This window comes from Trematomus bernacchii, unplaced genomic scaffold, assembly GCF_902827165.1.
Source record: "Trematomus bernacchii unplaced genomic scaffold, fTreBer1.1, whole genome shotgun sequence".
In the NCBI taxonomy this organism is placed as follows: Eukaryota; Metazoa; Chordata; class Actinopteri; order Perciformes; family Nototheniidae; genus Trematomus; species Trematomus bernacchii.
Window position 1 is genome coordinate 766,708 of NW_022988176.1, and position 13,467 is coordinate 780,174.

Sequence of the window (13,467 nt, forward strand, 5' to 3'; positions counted from 1 at the left end):
ATCCCTTAATCTTCATTTTCCACCAACTGTCATGCGGTATAGTATCCACTTAGCTGGCATTATTTAACCCATTTCTTTGTCCATGAAACTTGACTAAATCTATTATTTATAGTTACCTAAGTATTTTCTTTTAATATAGTCAACAGTGTGTTTCATTTTCTACTATATTATCTTAATTCTACACATCCTATCTCATTAGGCTCTCTTTTGAGCTCTCAATTGTTTTATTATTTGGACTTTTATTTTGAAGGGTCCCCCAAACACAGGCAATGATTGTACTTTGTCCTTGTTTGGCAGCTTGCATGTCATCCCCCTTCATCATTCTTGCAATCCTTTTATATTGTGTTTGATACACAGAGGCATTATGGTTTAGTTCAATTATGTTTCAGAGTGAGCAGAACTTCTTTATGAGGTTGTAGCTTCTTCAGCTGCAAACCAGCTGACACACTACCTGAAGGTGTGGTGTCTTGCAGCTCCATCTAGTGGCTTTCTTTCGCAAACAGAGAAATAACAGTGAAACAGTGGAAAGCAAAGACGGCTCAAACCATTGAACCATCAACAAAGCATTAGCATCCAGCTACAACATGACATTATATTGCACACATTTGTTACAGAAAAGTATATTTTGCAGGACGATAAATGCCTGTATTTTCCCCCTGAAATCCTCCTCTGCAATAAACCACATTCTGACTGATCCTGACTATATTTTAGAGCATCATCTGAAACCAGCAGTGTTATGGCATCAGAAAGAAGCAGAGAGAGAGAGAGAGAGAGAGGAGAGGAGAGAGAGAGAGAGAGAGAGAGAGAGAGAGAGAGAAGAGAGAGAAGATAGAGAGATAAGAGAATGGGATAGATAGAGAGAGAGAAGAGAGGAGGAGAGAGATAGAGATCTGATCTATCTCTCATGCTCTTCTCTCTTCTCTCTCTCGTCTCTCTCTCCTATCGTCTCTCTCTCTCTCGCTTCTCTCCTCGCTCTCTCTCTCTCTCTCTCTCTTCTGCTCTCTCTCTCCTCTCTCTCTCTTCTCTCTCTCTCTCTCTCTCTCTCTCTCTCTCTCTCTCTGCTCTGAGAGAGAGAGACCTGGGAACATTAACCTTTAGGGGACATTGTGCCCTCAGAGCTGTCTGTCAGTCACAGGCGTCAAACTGAAGTGCAGCGTGACCTTTACGTTATGTGCAAGCTCGAAGGCTTATTGTGCGTTGCCATTTTGCAGACCTTTATCTCCTTATTGTCCAACAACCCGTTTGCACTGGAAGGCTTTGAATTTGAGAGATGAGAAGCTCCTCAGAGGAAAGATTATAGTGGTGGTGGGGGTCTTAGATCAGTGTGTTAGTCTCACAAGTTAGAGGAGGGTTTTTATATTGTTATAGTTTTACTCCAATTATTATAAAACAAAACATAAGCATGTTTTCCTTTCCATTTGTGTAGCCCATGATGAAGAAGATCTTATTGTCCTGCCCCTCACTCAAAAATGGATGGTCTTTAAATCACAGCTGCTTACAACCAAAACGTACAGTAACATGAAACCAAAAACACAATCAAAAGTCAACACAACAATCTCCCATCAGCGAAACATGTTACCTGACATCTTCATAATGTCTAATTATTCTATCTTTATACATTTTCTTAAAGATGATACAGCCCTTTAAATCATTTGGTAAAGAAGTCCACAGTTTAACACCAACTACAGAGATACACATAAAGTAGTCCGTGCAAACTGATGCTTCAAGTTGCATTTATTTCTATGTCGCTCATCTTTGAATTATATATATATATTTTCTGGTAGTATTCTGTTTTTTGCTCTATGCACAACTAATGAGGTCATTGAATTAGTAATTCATTTCAATCTTTAAGTTTAAACAGCCTTGACTCAATAAACAGTGTATTTGCTTGTTCTCGGGATGTGCATATGTACAATTCTCACTTCTTTTTGTTGTTGTGTAAATAAAGGTTTTAAGTTAATATGTGTAACTAAAAGTATGAGGTGTGGAGTTTGTTATACACGAAGTCAACAAGTTCATCCTCCAATCTCTATCATTTTTGTTTCTTCACTAAATCTCCTGCCACATGTTTCTGCTTGGAGTTCTCTCAGTACCTAGGGGAGCTCTATCTTTAACAGACTGAAAACTAATTTCAACACAGCTGACATTTCACGGGCACTCAGGGCCTTTTTCTTTTCTTCACCTCCAACACAATTTAAACTGTTCGACGGAGACATTTTAATCTTGCCCGTCCTGCAGCCACGCAGCTGCACTGGGAGGCAGAGGGACGTGGACGGAGGTCAGGACAGAGTTTCAGGCATTTTACCTAATGGACCTTTGCACTGGACGTGTGAAACACTTCACTTAACACAGCCTCTGGCACCGGAGGGGCATGTGGAAGGCGTGCATGCTTGTGATTGTGTCAGCGTAACGTAAGCATGAGTTATAGGTGCTAAAGATCAAATACGTCAGTCCTGACCCTTTGCATGCCTGGGAGATGGACATTCTAGCAGCCGGGAGAGAAAACAACAATAACACTTTAAAATACTTCCATCGAAAGCACATTTTGATGTGAATTGACCCAGAAGCAGTGTTGGGAGAAGTACTCAGATCCTTTACTTAAGTACATGTACACATACTATGGTCTTTAATACTCCACTAGAAGTAAAAGTCCTGATTTAAAAAAGTAATTGCATTAAAATTAAAGTACCCATCCCTGCTCAACAACCTACTTCAGAATAATAAGTATAAAACAATTTTCATCTAATCTAAATTTACTTCAAGCATCAAAAGTAAAAGTACTTGTTGCAGAATGGATCTTTACATAGTATTATATAATTATGGTTATTATACTATCCAGTTTTTATACATGAAAGAGCATTTTAGTATCGGTAGAGTGTCAATTTGGAGCGATTCAAATATGTGACATTTTGTAGATTAGTACTACAGTACCACATTATACCATAACAGCGTATCATGTGTTATTATATGTACAAAGTAACTAGTCACTATGACGTTAAATAAATGTAGGGGAGAAAAAAGAATGATATTTGCCTCTGAAAGATGAATAGAAGTATAAAGTAGCTTTAAAAGGAAATACTCAAGTAAAGTAAAAATATATATACTGTAGTACTTAAGTACACTACTTTCACCACTGCCCAGGAGCCACTAGATGGCAGCGTGAAAAGACAAACTAAAATAAAGTTAATCAAAAACAACTCAAACAAGACGAATACAAATCATTATTTAATGTACAAGAAAGAAAATTAACATTACAGGCAGACGAGTGCACACATCTTAGCAAACGGAAAAGGCGTGACCACGGTACCACATCAATGACGTCTTGAGGTGAATCTGTTAGGGTTAGTCTACTGCTGTAACAACACTAAGTCTCCGAGGCATCTTCTCGGAGGAAGCTGTAATATCTGCTGTAAAAGCACAAAAGAATAAGTAAAAAGAGAAAAGCAAAGTGCGCAATTACAATTCAATTACCAGAAGTAGTGGCACATTTTTCCACATAATGCTGGAATAACAAAAATCACATTTACAAAGCTGTCAACCGGCTGATCAGCTGTACTCTAATGTTGGTAGTACCATCTAAAAACACTGCTATATTATTACGGTAGGTTCTCTGTTAAAAGCTAAGGAGTCACAGTTTACCAACTTTAGCCAAATATTAAAAGCTAATGTTTAAAATATAGTGCGAACATATAAAAGCTGCTGCTCAGTTAGCTTGTACCTTTTTAATGAGACCCACACATTTTCCCCCAGACACCTGATAAGATGTAAGTAAACAAATGCTAGTTAATTATTAACTAAGGTAAATTGATGTCACGTAATGTGTGACTCAGGAAGAAAGAGGCAAACTAACACTGCTGGGCTAAAAAAAACAACTATAAAAGACCCAAACTATGTGTTTTATGAAAAAAAGCTTGAATATAAAAGGAATGGATATTAGTGTGTCTAAATGCCTTTAAACACTATTCTTGGTAAATACTTCTAACAGGGGTGAAAACACATTATTGCTGACAGTTAAATCTCCGAGTGGAGGCAAGTGCAACAGATTGAAAGCCATCATTTGATAATTCGTAGTCTGCTAGAACAATTAACAACAAGATTATTCAAGTTTTCAGAGGAAGTTGAACACTCCATTGTACTTCTTCACAGTCCTGTGAACAACAAACACTGCGCCTCTCGGTTTTCTTCCAGCTGTGCGCATCCTTCGTCTGCAAAACAGCCACAAGACCGGCCTTGATCTCACGTCATGGCGCCAAGTCAGATGCTCACAGTGTCACTTCATTAGCAAGGAATACTATTATTACCAGTCACATTCAGTTTAAAGCAGGTACCAACACAGGAGTCTGAGCAGAGTGTACTCAGACGTCTGTGGTGCGGATGCCGTCGTCGTCCAGGCTGAAGGGGAAGCCAGTGTGAGGCTGCGGCTGCGAGCGGTGCCTCCGACGCCCGCAGGCCACGTCTCCGGACGCTTTGAGCATGCCCAAGCTGGAAGCTGCTGGAGGAGCAGTGGGGCAAGGGTTAGGGGCGGAGAGGGAGTTGGAGGAGGAGGATGTGGAGGAGGAAGTGGAGGAGGAGGAGAGAGAAGGCAAGGTGGGCGCAGAGCTGAAAGCACTGTCTTCATCCTCTGCGTCCAGGATGGAGGGCTCGCAGGACGGGACGGGGGTCCAGGGCTGCCAGCCGGGGGCCACGGAGCAGGACTTCATCAGGGCCGGTCGGAGGTCGTGCCCCTGCTGACCCCGAGGCGCTGAGGAGGCATTGGGATTACGATAGAGAGAGGACGCACGCAAAAATGATAAGCCCTGCAAGTAGGAAAGAAAGATATAATCATATTAGAGGATTACTTTTCTCTACCACAGTGTAGGAATACTCTGTTACAAGTTAAAGTCCTGCATTCAAAATGTTACTCAAGTAAAAGTACAAAAGTATTGGCATCTAAATAAGTACTCATTATGCAGATTAGCCCATTTCTCAATCATATACAGTTTATCATATGATTTGATAGTAGCAAAATATTGAAAGTAAGCCTCAATATTGAACTTAAGTATAGTACTTGAGTAATTCTACTTAGTTGCTTTACACCACTGGGAGAGTTGACGTTTACCTTGGGGGGGCCCCTGAAGTCCTGGATCTTCATCTCAATGTCCCTGATCCAGCCATGCATCTCCTCTGGAGAGTCTGTCTGCAGGGAGACAGCAGCACATCAAGCCTTGCACTAACTTCACACTGGCTTTTTTACTGGTTTGACCTTTTGTGTTTTATCGCTGGTCATATAGTTTATAGTTAATAATGTTTTTCTTAAAGTCATCAAATGCCAATCACAAATAAGTGATCCTTAAAACCGCAGCCAAATAAATGTTTGAAGCTATTAGGTTGAGTTTCACCACTGCATAGTAAGTAAGGACAAAGAACAACATTCCAAACAATAGTGACAACAAACTGTTCTAGATAATTAAGCAAAAACAGACGTACTATTATTAAAAGATGATTTTTAACTTTGATGTCTGCATGTGGTCACGGTGTGTGTTCAATCTATTCTTGGTTATGTGTTTGTGCTTTTTTCTGCTTAATGTTTGCCATGCTTCCTTTTTCTCTCTCGCATAAACAAAAATAAAAGCGCTCATGCTTGCAGGCTGTCTCTCTCTCTCTCCAGTACTTCCTATCTGATCCGACCCAACTGTCTCAGTCAGCTGTTCTCCCAGGGGGGGCAACAGGAAGTTATTGTCCTTATGCTAACAGATGGCTTTGCCCGTTTCACAAAAACAAACTTTTAATTCCCTAAAAGAGGAGCTCGTGCCACACATCAGCAGCAGAGCATTGAGAGAAAACAGCTTCAAAACATCAGGACGGATACAGCTGAGACTATAGACCAGTGCTTCTCAAACTTTTTTTAGTCATGTACCCTCTTTGAAACATTTTCTCAGCCCTGACCGAACCCGAACATCTTTTAAAGAAAAAGACTATATAAATAATTATATAGTGATGTTCCATCAGTGTGTGATTGATTAACTCCTTCATACATGAATTACAACAAACTAAGGATATTTTCATCTTTATGCATGAAAAAAAAGAATATAACGGAGTTTTTCAATTGAAGTAATATATGTTTAACAAACCAATGAACAAAATGATATATTATGGAAAACTATAAAATACAATACACACATTTGACATGTTTATATGAGGACCCCCTTGGTGGTTAAAGGAATATTTTATGTAAAATTGTGTTTTCTATTTAACTTATTGTACTTAGATTATTTTTGAAATCATGCATGGTATTTTTTTAATTAACCTTTTTTTTGTTTATCTCACGTACCTCCTGCAGTACCCCAACGTACCCCTAGGGGTCCACGTACCCCCATTTGAGAATCACTGCTATAGACCCTCTACGCTTTACCGTCAAAATAACTTGTTTATTGTAGTCAATGCTTTCATCTAGAGCCAAATAGCATCCAAAATATTTTAAAACGTGCATCTCTTGTATGTTGGAAGTTGGGATTGTACCTGAATGTAGAAGGTCCTGGAGCTGGTGATGATTTCAAACAGGTTGTCTCTCAGCAGCAGATCCCTGATGGACAGAAATCAGAGGCTTAAGAGAAGGCTAGATAGTAGCTGTGTGCCAAAAATCTACAATCTGTATTTTTCTGGTTTCTGAATTCATATCTGTATAGGAAGTGGTCAGGCGTACACCATACAGTGTTATATCTGTTCTTAATCAGAGTATTCACTAGTAGAGGACCAAATCGTGAGAAAGTAAAATTGAGAATTTGGCTCATTGACTCACCCTGACTTCACGAGACATTCATGGACCTTCTGAATGTCCCTCAGTGGAACGGCCCGTAGAGGCTCCTTATCCTGGGACAAACGAAAGCACAATTCAGACGAGGCTAGACAAAGAGAACACACACATTTTAGGGGAAGATACAAAATGCCTGGCTCCTCACCATCTCAGACTTGTAGTAACTAACTGCATTGTCATCCAGGGTGAAAAACCTCCTCTTCCAGCTCTTCCTCTGAAACACACACAGAGCCACATTACAGTTTCCACATGCAGCTTTTTTTTTTTTCATTAAAAGCAGCGTTTTATCAGTTATAAGTGGCTTGGTACTTACCACATTTCCCTGTTTGACACAGTAACCGCACCTCAGCATGCCTGGCCTGTTGCCCTTCCTCTCTCTCCCTTCTGCCTCCTCGCACTCATTCTGAAACATTTCACACATGCCATCTTCAATATCGATTCAACAATTGTGGCCACTGTTACCACCATCTTCAAAATATATCAGATTGCACACAATGTGGTTTTGGAGGCCAAGAGCAAGCTGTACAGAACAAAAACTATGCTTAGAAACACTGATTCTGTCTTCTAACGCCATCCGTGTCACCTTTAATATCTTTATATCCAGGCTTGGGGAGTAACGGGTTACATGTAACGGGATTACGTAAACAGGATACAAGAAAAAAAGGTAACTGTATTCCCTTACAGTGACATTAAAAAAATACGTAATCAGATTACTGTTATATTTCTTCTTTGTAAACTGTACTGTTCTGTAGGCTAACACTTTAAGTGTGAAACTATACGCCTACTTTTTGATACTAACTATCTTGGTTTCTTCTTTTCTGAGGTTACATTGTTCTGGTGTTTACATAATACACTCAGTAAAACACATCTTATTGATATTTCCTTTCTCTTTTATTTATTTGCATTGCATTTGATATTGAGGTAATCCAAAATTAACAGAGAGTAATCAGGTAACATTACTTCCATTAAAGTATCCCTCCCAACCCTGGTTGTCTCCTAGCTTCCTCTCCATTACCTGGATGGGGGTGTGCACCACCACGCCCCCGATGATCTCAGTCTTGTAGGCGTGTTGTCTCTTCACTCCCTGAGCGTCGCTGATGACTGCGGTCACATCGGACCTCAGGGAGGCGGGGCCAGATCTGGGAACCTGTGAGCAGAGCAGCACGTAGACTTACATATACTAGTGTGGCCTTAACAAGTGGAGCTTAGTTAGTACAGCTTGCTACTCTTTAACAGGGGTCAGAGGTTAAATTCCAACTGGGACTCTCCATGCTGCAAAAATGCAACTGTAAACATCCAACACAGTCTAAAGGGTTGTTTCAATGTAAACATCCTTAACCTGGAAAAGGTTATGGTACAATCAAATAACTTTGTTTGCAAATACAATAGTTTGAAAGCAACCTTGTATATGAGGTGCATTTTGTGGAAAACTGCAGTAATTAAAGAAGGAAGAGGAAGAGGGGTCACATTATACTAAATGTAACAAAAACAGGTTATGATAAGTAACTGCATTTAAAATGGTGTCCCTCAGCTTTAGGAAGTACTTTATTGGTTCCATTATTGAGGCCAAGGAAGCTGAAAAAAGGCGTCAAAGAGGAAGTGAAAGAGAGAGTAAGCGTTGCAGCTTCCTATGTCAGTGGGCAGGTGAGAGAAAAAAAGATAGACACTCTGTCATTTGCCATTCAACAAGGACTCTCTCATCTCGCAGAAATATTATGCAAATGTTCAAACCTAATATGCATGGCATATTCACTCACACACGTAAAGACAATGGTGTTTTTGACACTTCCACCACAGTGACGTGAGTTTTATCGCTTACATTTATGCACATTCACAATTTCCTCATTCAACAAGTGTCACAGGGTTTTTGTGGGCAGCCTGCTGGCATTTTCGCCCACTCAGGCCAAACTGGTTTCAGGCACATCACCACAAACTGCAGCTTCCTGTGCTCAGGTGGAAATAATTCTCTCGTTGAGCCTTTTTCTTGCAGCGCATTAGCGAAATACGTCTGGTTATGTTGTGCATGTGTGCAGGTGTGTGTGTCACACTCACAGTGATCTTGCTGGCTTTATTGAGAGCCGCCACCCAGTCCCTCATGTCGGTTACATCGTTGGCTTGTAGGAAGTACCTTCGAGAAACTGCATTGATAACTGCAGAAATAGACAATAAACAACTCCATGAATATCCATAATAACTGCATTATATCATATTATCACGTGTCAATACGTTTCATGCGTTAATGTGTTTCTGCATAAGCAAAGTTCAGCGTGTCTCCCTGTAAAAACTCACCAAAGCAGAACTCTGTCTTTGGCTTTTGCTTCACTGTAGCTTCGCTCACCTGAGATACAAAGAGAGATGAGGAGACAAAAGGAAAGGAGTGATATCAAAAGGAGAGAAGAGGAGACAAAGGAAAAGGAGAGCAGACGAGTGGAGAGGACAAGAGAGGAAGCAGAGGAGAGGACACAAACAGAGAAGAAAAGCCCAAGAACAGACAAAAGAAAAAGTGGAGAGAAGGGAGCGTAGACAAAAAGAGAGGAGAGTTAAGAGGAGAAACATGTCATATCTTTGCAGACTTTTTGACTCAGAGTGTCCAGGGAGGAGCTGTCAGCACTACTCTAGTGCAGCCAGATGTCATTATCTCTGGTTAGCTCATGGAGCGCTCTGACATCTGGAAAACTTCACAAAGTCTGCCTCGGCATGTGGCCATTAACTATAGATAATGCCAATCTGTGCTGCCTATTTACATGTTTATATTTGTATGAAATTCTGTGTCCAAACGGCTGAGATCTTCTGCACAGGCAGTTCACTACTACAACCCACACTAAAGGGAAATGGTTTACCTTCGAGATGTAGGTTAGTCTCAGGCTGCCAACAGAGCTAGCTCCACTGGGCAGGTTCTGCATGCAAACACAAACACATACACTCGTCATTGGCTCAGAGTCCAAGGTTACACACTCCTATTGGTCAATTTCACTTCCTCTTGCTGTTTGTGCAAGTGTGTGTCATGCATTTTTGTGTGGAGCACCTGAGGGTTGTCCATATACCACAGCAGAGTATTTTCCTGGGTGTCGAGGATGAAGTATCGCCTCTGGAAGCGACTGCTGTTCTCCTTCTCCTCGACGTCCAGGAAGCCACACACACGGTTCAGCCGGTCCACGTACGGCATGTTGCTGCTATCACATATCACCAGGACACACACATGGACACACACACACAGACAGAAACTCAAGTCAGATGAGAAGAATATATAGAGAGGAGCAACAGAAAGAGATGGTATAGGACAGATAGGCAGAGAAGCAGATGTGGAGGATAAACTAACTTTCATTTACTGCTGAAACACACACACACACACACACACACGCACACGCACGCACACACACACACAGGGAGAAAGAGACCCACTCCGACTCAGCAGTTTTTCATGTGACGTGATTGAGGCCGAGCAGCAAACCCCGAAGCCCGAGGCTGAGCTGAGGCCCTTCACCACAGCCAAAAATTACAGACTGCACTCAAGATCTGCACACACGCACATTTCCACTGGCCAGGGAAGAGAGAGGAGAGGGAGGGAGGAATGGGAAAAAGGGGAGAGGGGAGAGAGCTGGTGAGATGTATTCATTAAGACGATGCCATGCATATGAATCACTGAGCTGCTGACCAATTTCTAAAAAAAGACTCATTCAGCTCGGACACTCAGGTATGCTGATGATAATTTATTTATCTTTGCTTTCCAGGGAAGTACTTTTTTTTATTTTTGAGGGGGAGTCAGACGACTTCTGGCCTACAGAAAGCTATATTTTATAATCTCGTCCTCCTTAAGTTGCGGAGGGAATCAGTCTCTACACTTTTTCATCTCTGCAAACGTAACATGAAGTACTCACAGATGCAACGCAGATTTTCTTTTCTTTCAAATGTTCTGCTTTTCCCCCCACTTAAATGTAACTGGGCTACAAAGGTAATATGATAGCAAACTAGGCCACATCTGTGTCTAATTTTTTCATATATTAAGAACAAGGAATATAACGTTACAGTCAAATAAAATATATGGTCCAGACTGAATGACTGAGGCCTCTGCCAATACTTTTACAAGACTGTCATACATTTCCAGGAACATTTCCAATGAGTACAAACACACACATGACCCAATGAACAGACAGAGACAGAGAAATAACAGCAGCCTCTTAAACTCATCTTCCCTGTCCCGGTGAAACTCCTGTAAATAATTTCATTTCTGAAACCTTCATTACATTTGCCATTAAAATAGGTCAAAGATTCAAACCATTTTGCAGAAACTCTGAGTGGAATGGAAAAGAGAAAAGGATGCCGCAGAGGTCACACAAACACCCACGCTAGGACTTATACAACACACACACACACACACACACACACACACATACACACACATAAACCATTTTGGGGTATCGGAAAACATCAGGCTCAACCATTGCAGAGAGAAACAGCGGTGAGGTTGTGGCATCTTAGGCAAAACTTAACAATAAACTCAGACAGTCTTAATCTCTACAAACCACAAGTTACTTCAGCTTTGAAGAGTAACAGACTAACACACACATTCATTAATGTCAATAAAGTTTGCGTATAAGAGGGCTGGATGCTGTGTGCAGATTGCAGCAGTAATATCAGTGTCATGTCATCATGTTTAACCACATTCAGGCCAGTGAAGTGAAACCCACCTACACTCAGTTTACATCTGCTTTCTTTGTGGACAAGGTAAACCTCTTTTCTGAAGCACAAACTGATTGATGTCAGCCATACTCTAGCAGTTTTGTTAGGTTCTTCTATGAAGTTCAAAAGAAAGAAAAAAACAGGCAAAGATCTCTTGACTTTGAGCTTCACACTTGCTCAGTCCTACACCTGAATGAAACTCAGTCGTATCCAAACTAGATACCATATGGCTAATTCTCTCAGGTTTGACAATCTCTAGAGGTTCACAACAGTTAAACTTAAAGCTGAATGGATTGACCGGCAACAAATCCAATAATACAACTCTAGTTAGAAATGTGAGCGTTGCTTATGTGTTTGAGGTAAAGCTCATTTGAACAGCTTCATACACTTTATATAACTAACAAGGCCTCACATTTTAGGGACTGCTCCAAAATGATTTTTTCTTTCAATTTATGATGTTGTTTAAAAGTGAAAATGACGGTCTATTGATTTTATTAATTAGAGCTGGGGAGGGCCTCATCTTATTTAAAGTGTCAGCATACCGGAATCCATTACAGAATTTAAAACTGCACTTGTAATTTGTAACTTTTAGTAACACAATGTTAATAAACTAGCTTAACTGCTATGCACTGTTGCTTATTGTTGATTTATTTGACGTTGTATTGCTGAGGCTGTGTTGCTGATGTCATGTAGGGTGACCTTGAGTGCCATGAAAGGCTATTCTTATAATTAAAGTTAAGCTTCAAGGTCAAGCCGCCCACAGATCAAAATAACGCTGTAAAAATTACAATATTTAACCCCGAAAAGTGGTGGATTCAAAATAAGAAGTAGCTAAAAATAACTCAAAATTGAAGATAAATCGTAATATATTTGGGATTGGTTTTGACAAAACAGGCTACATGATGACGTTACCTTGGACTCTTGGAAGTTGTGGCATATTTAAACACTGTCTGTTATTTAAGAACAATTCATCTTCTTTACTGCTTTCTAGTGACAGCTGGGTGTTCATATTATTGACCACAGTGGAGGCACGGGTTTCACACCACTGAGTGAACAGCAGATCATGGGCTTGCACACTATAACGTGATTATGAGTATTACAAAAAAAGTTGAAATGTGATCTGGCAGACAGACAGCTCAGATGACCTGCACTGACTCACCAGATCCAACAACGGCCTGCCACACCTACATTATTCTGGCCTCATAACACACACACACACACACTGAGGCGGGAGCACACACACGCACACACACACACAGTCCCAAAGCACTTACCCAGTGTGGAGTCAGTGTGCGCCACAGCCAGCGCCCCGCACGGCTCCGAAGCACAGAGGAGAGACCCGAGTCCGGTGAACAACGAGCATGTTAGACAAAGTTTTACTAACTTTTAGACACCGCGTACAGTCACACAGCCGGCGTGCAGCTCTCTGTCTGTTTGTTTGAGTGATCGGCTTAGAGAAGAGTTGTCTTTTTTCCGGGTTGGACGTTTCGTTATTAGAATAAACCAGCCCCGGATGTGATCTATGCGTCCTCTGAGCCCCGGGTCCTCCTCCTCTGCTCTGATCTCTCAGTAGAGGAACTGCACTGCTCAACACATCTCTGCTTATTTTATTTTTTGTTTTTACACACGTGTTTAGGGGCTATTATTTAGAAAATACATAAACCGTGCGCATTATCTTTCTTCCTGGAACTGCGGGCGATATGTTATCTCTTCAGGTAGCAACTTGAGAACTGGGTCGAACACACACAGACACAAACACGCACACGCACACGCGCACGCACGCGCGCACACACACACACACACACACACACACACACACACACACACACACACACACACACACACACACACACCACACACACACACACACACACACTTGTTTCTTATAAATGAGCAGGTCTAAAGGGAGTGTAAACCTGGATTAACAGGTCTGCATAGCGTAGAATAATAGTTTCATTCATTCACGAATGTCTAGCTGTCACTTTGGTGAGGTT

The 13,467-nt window shown here is 41.1% G+C and overlaps 1 protein-coding gene across 2 annotated transcripts; it reads right to left on the reverse strand.

The window, feature by feature from the left end:
- Positions 1 to 3,212: 3,212 nt before the first annotated feature.
- Positions 3,213 to 12,981, reverse strand: si:ch211-204d2.4 (uncharacterized protein LOC100003662 homolog). Of its 2 annotated transcripts, none has more exons than XM_034122337.1 (12): positions 12,748 to 12,981; positions 9,819 to 9,966; positions 9,634 to 9,690; positions 9,083 to 9,131; positions 8,846 to 8,943; positions 7,809 to 7,940; positions 7,107 to 7,196; positions 6,939 to 7,007; positions 6,779 to 6,849; positions 6,499 to 6,562; positions 5,099 to 5,176; positions 3,213 to 4,796 (listed from the first exon to the last, which is right to left on the reverse strand). In XM_034122337.1, exons 2-12 carry the CDS (start codon positions 9,957 to 9,959, stop codon positions 4,356 to 4,358), a joined length of 1,290 nt encoding a protein of 429 aa, XP_033978228.1. In that variant the 5' UTR covers positions 9,960 to 9,966; positions 12,748 to 12,981; the 3' UTR covers positions 3,213 to 4,355. The 2 variants fall into 2 exon arrangements, with proteins under 2 accessions (XP_033978228.1, XP_033978229.1); XM_034122338.1 differs by having other exon boundaries at positions 9,819 to 9,963; positions 12,748 to 12,967.
- Positions 12,982 to 13,467: the final 486 nt, after the last annotated feature.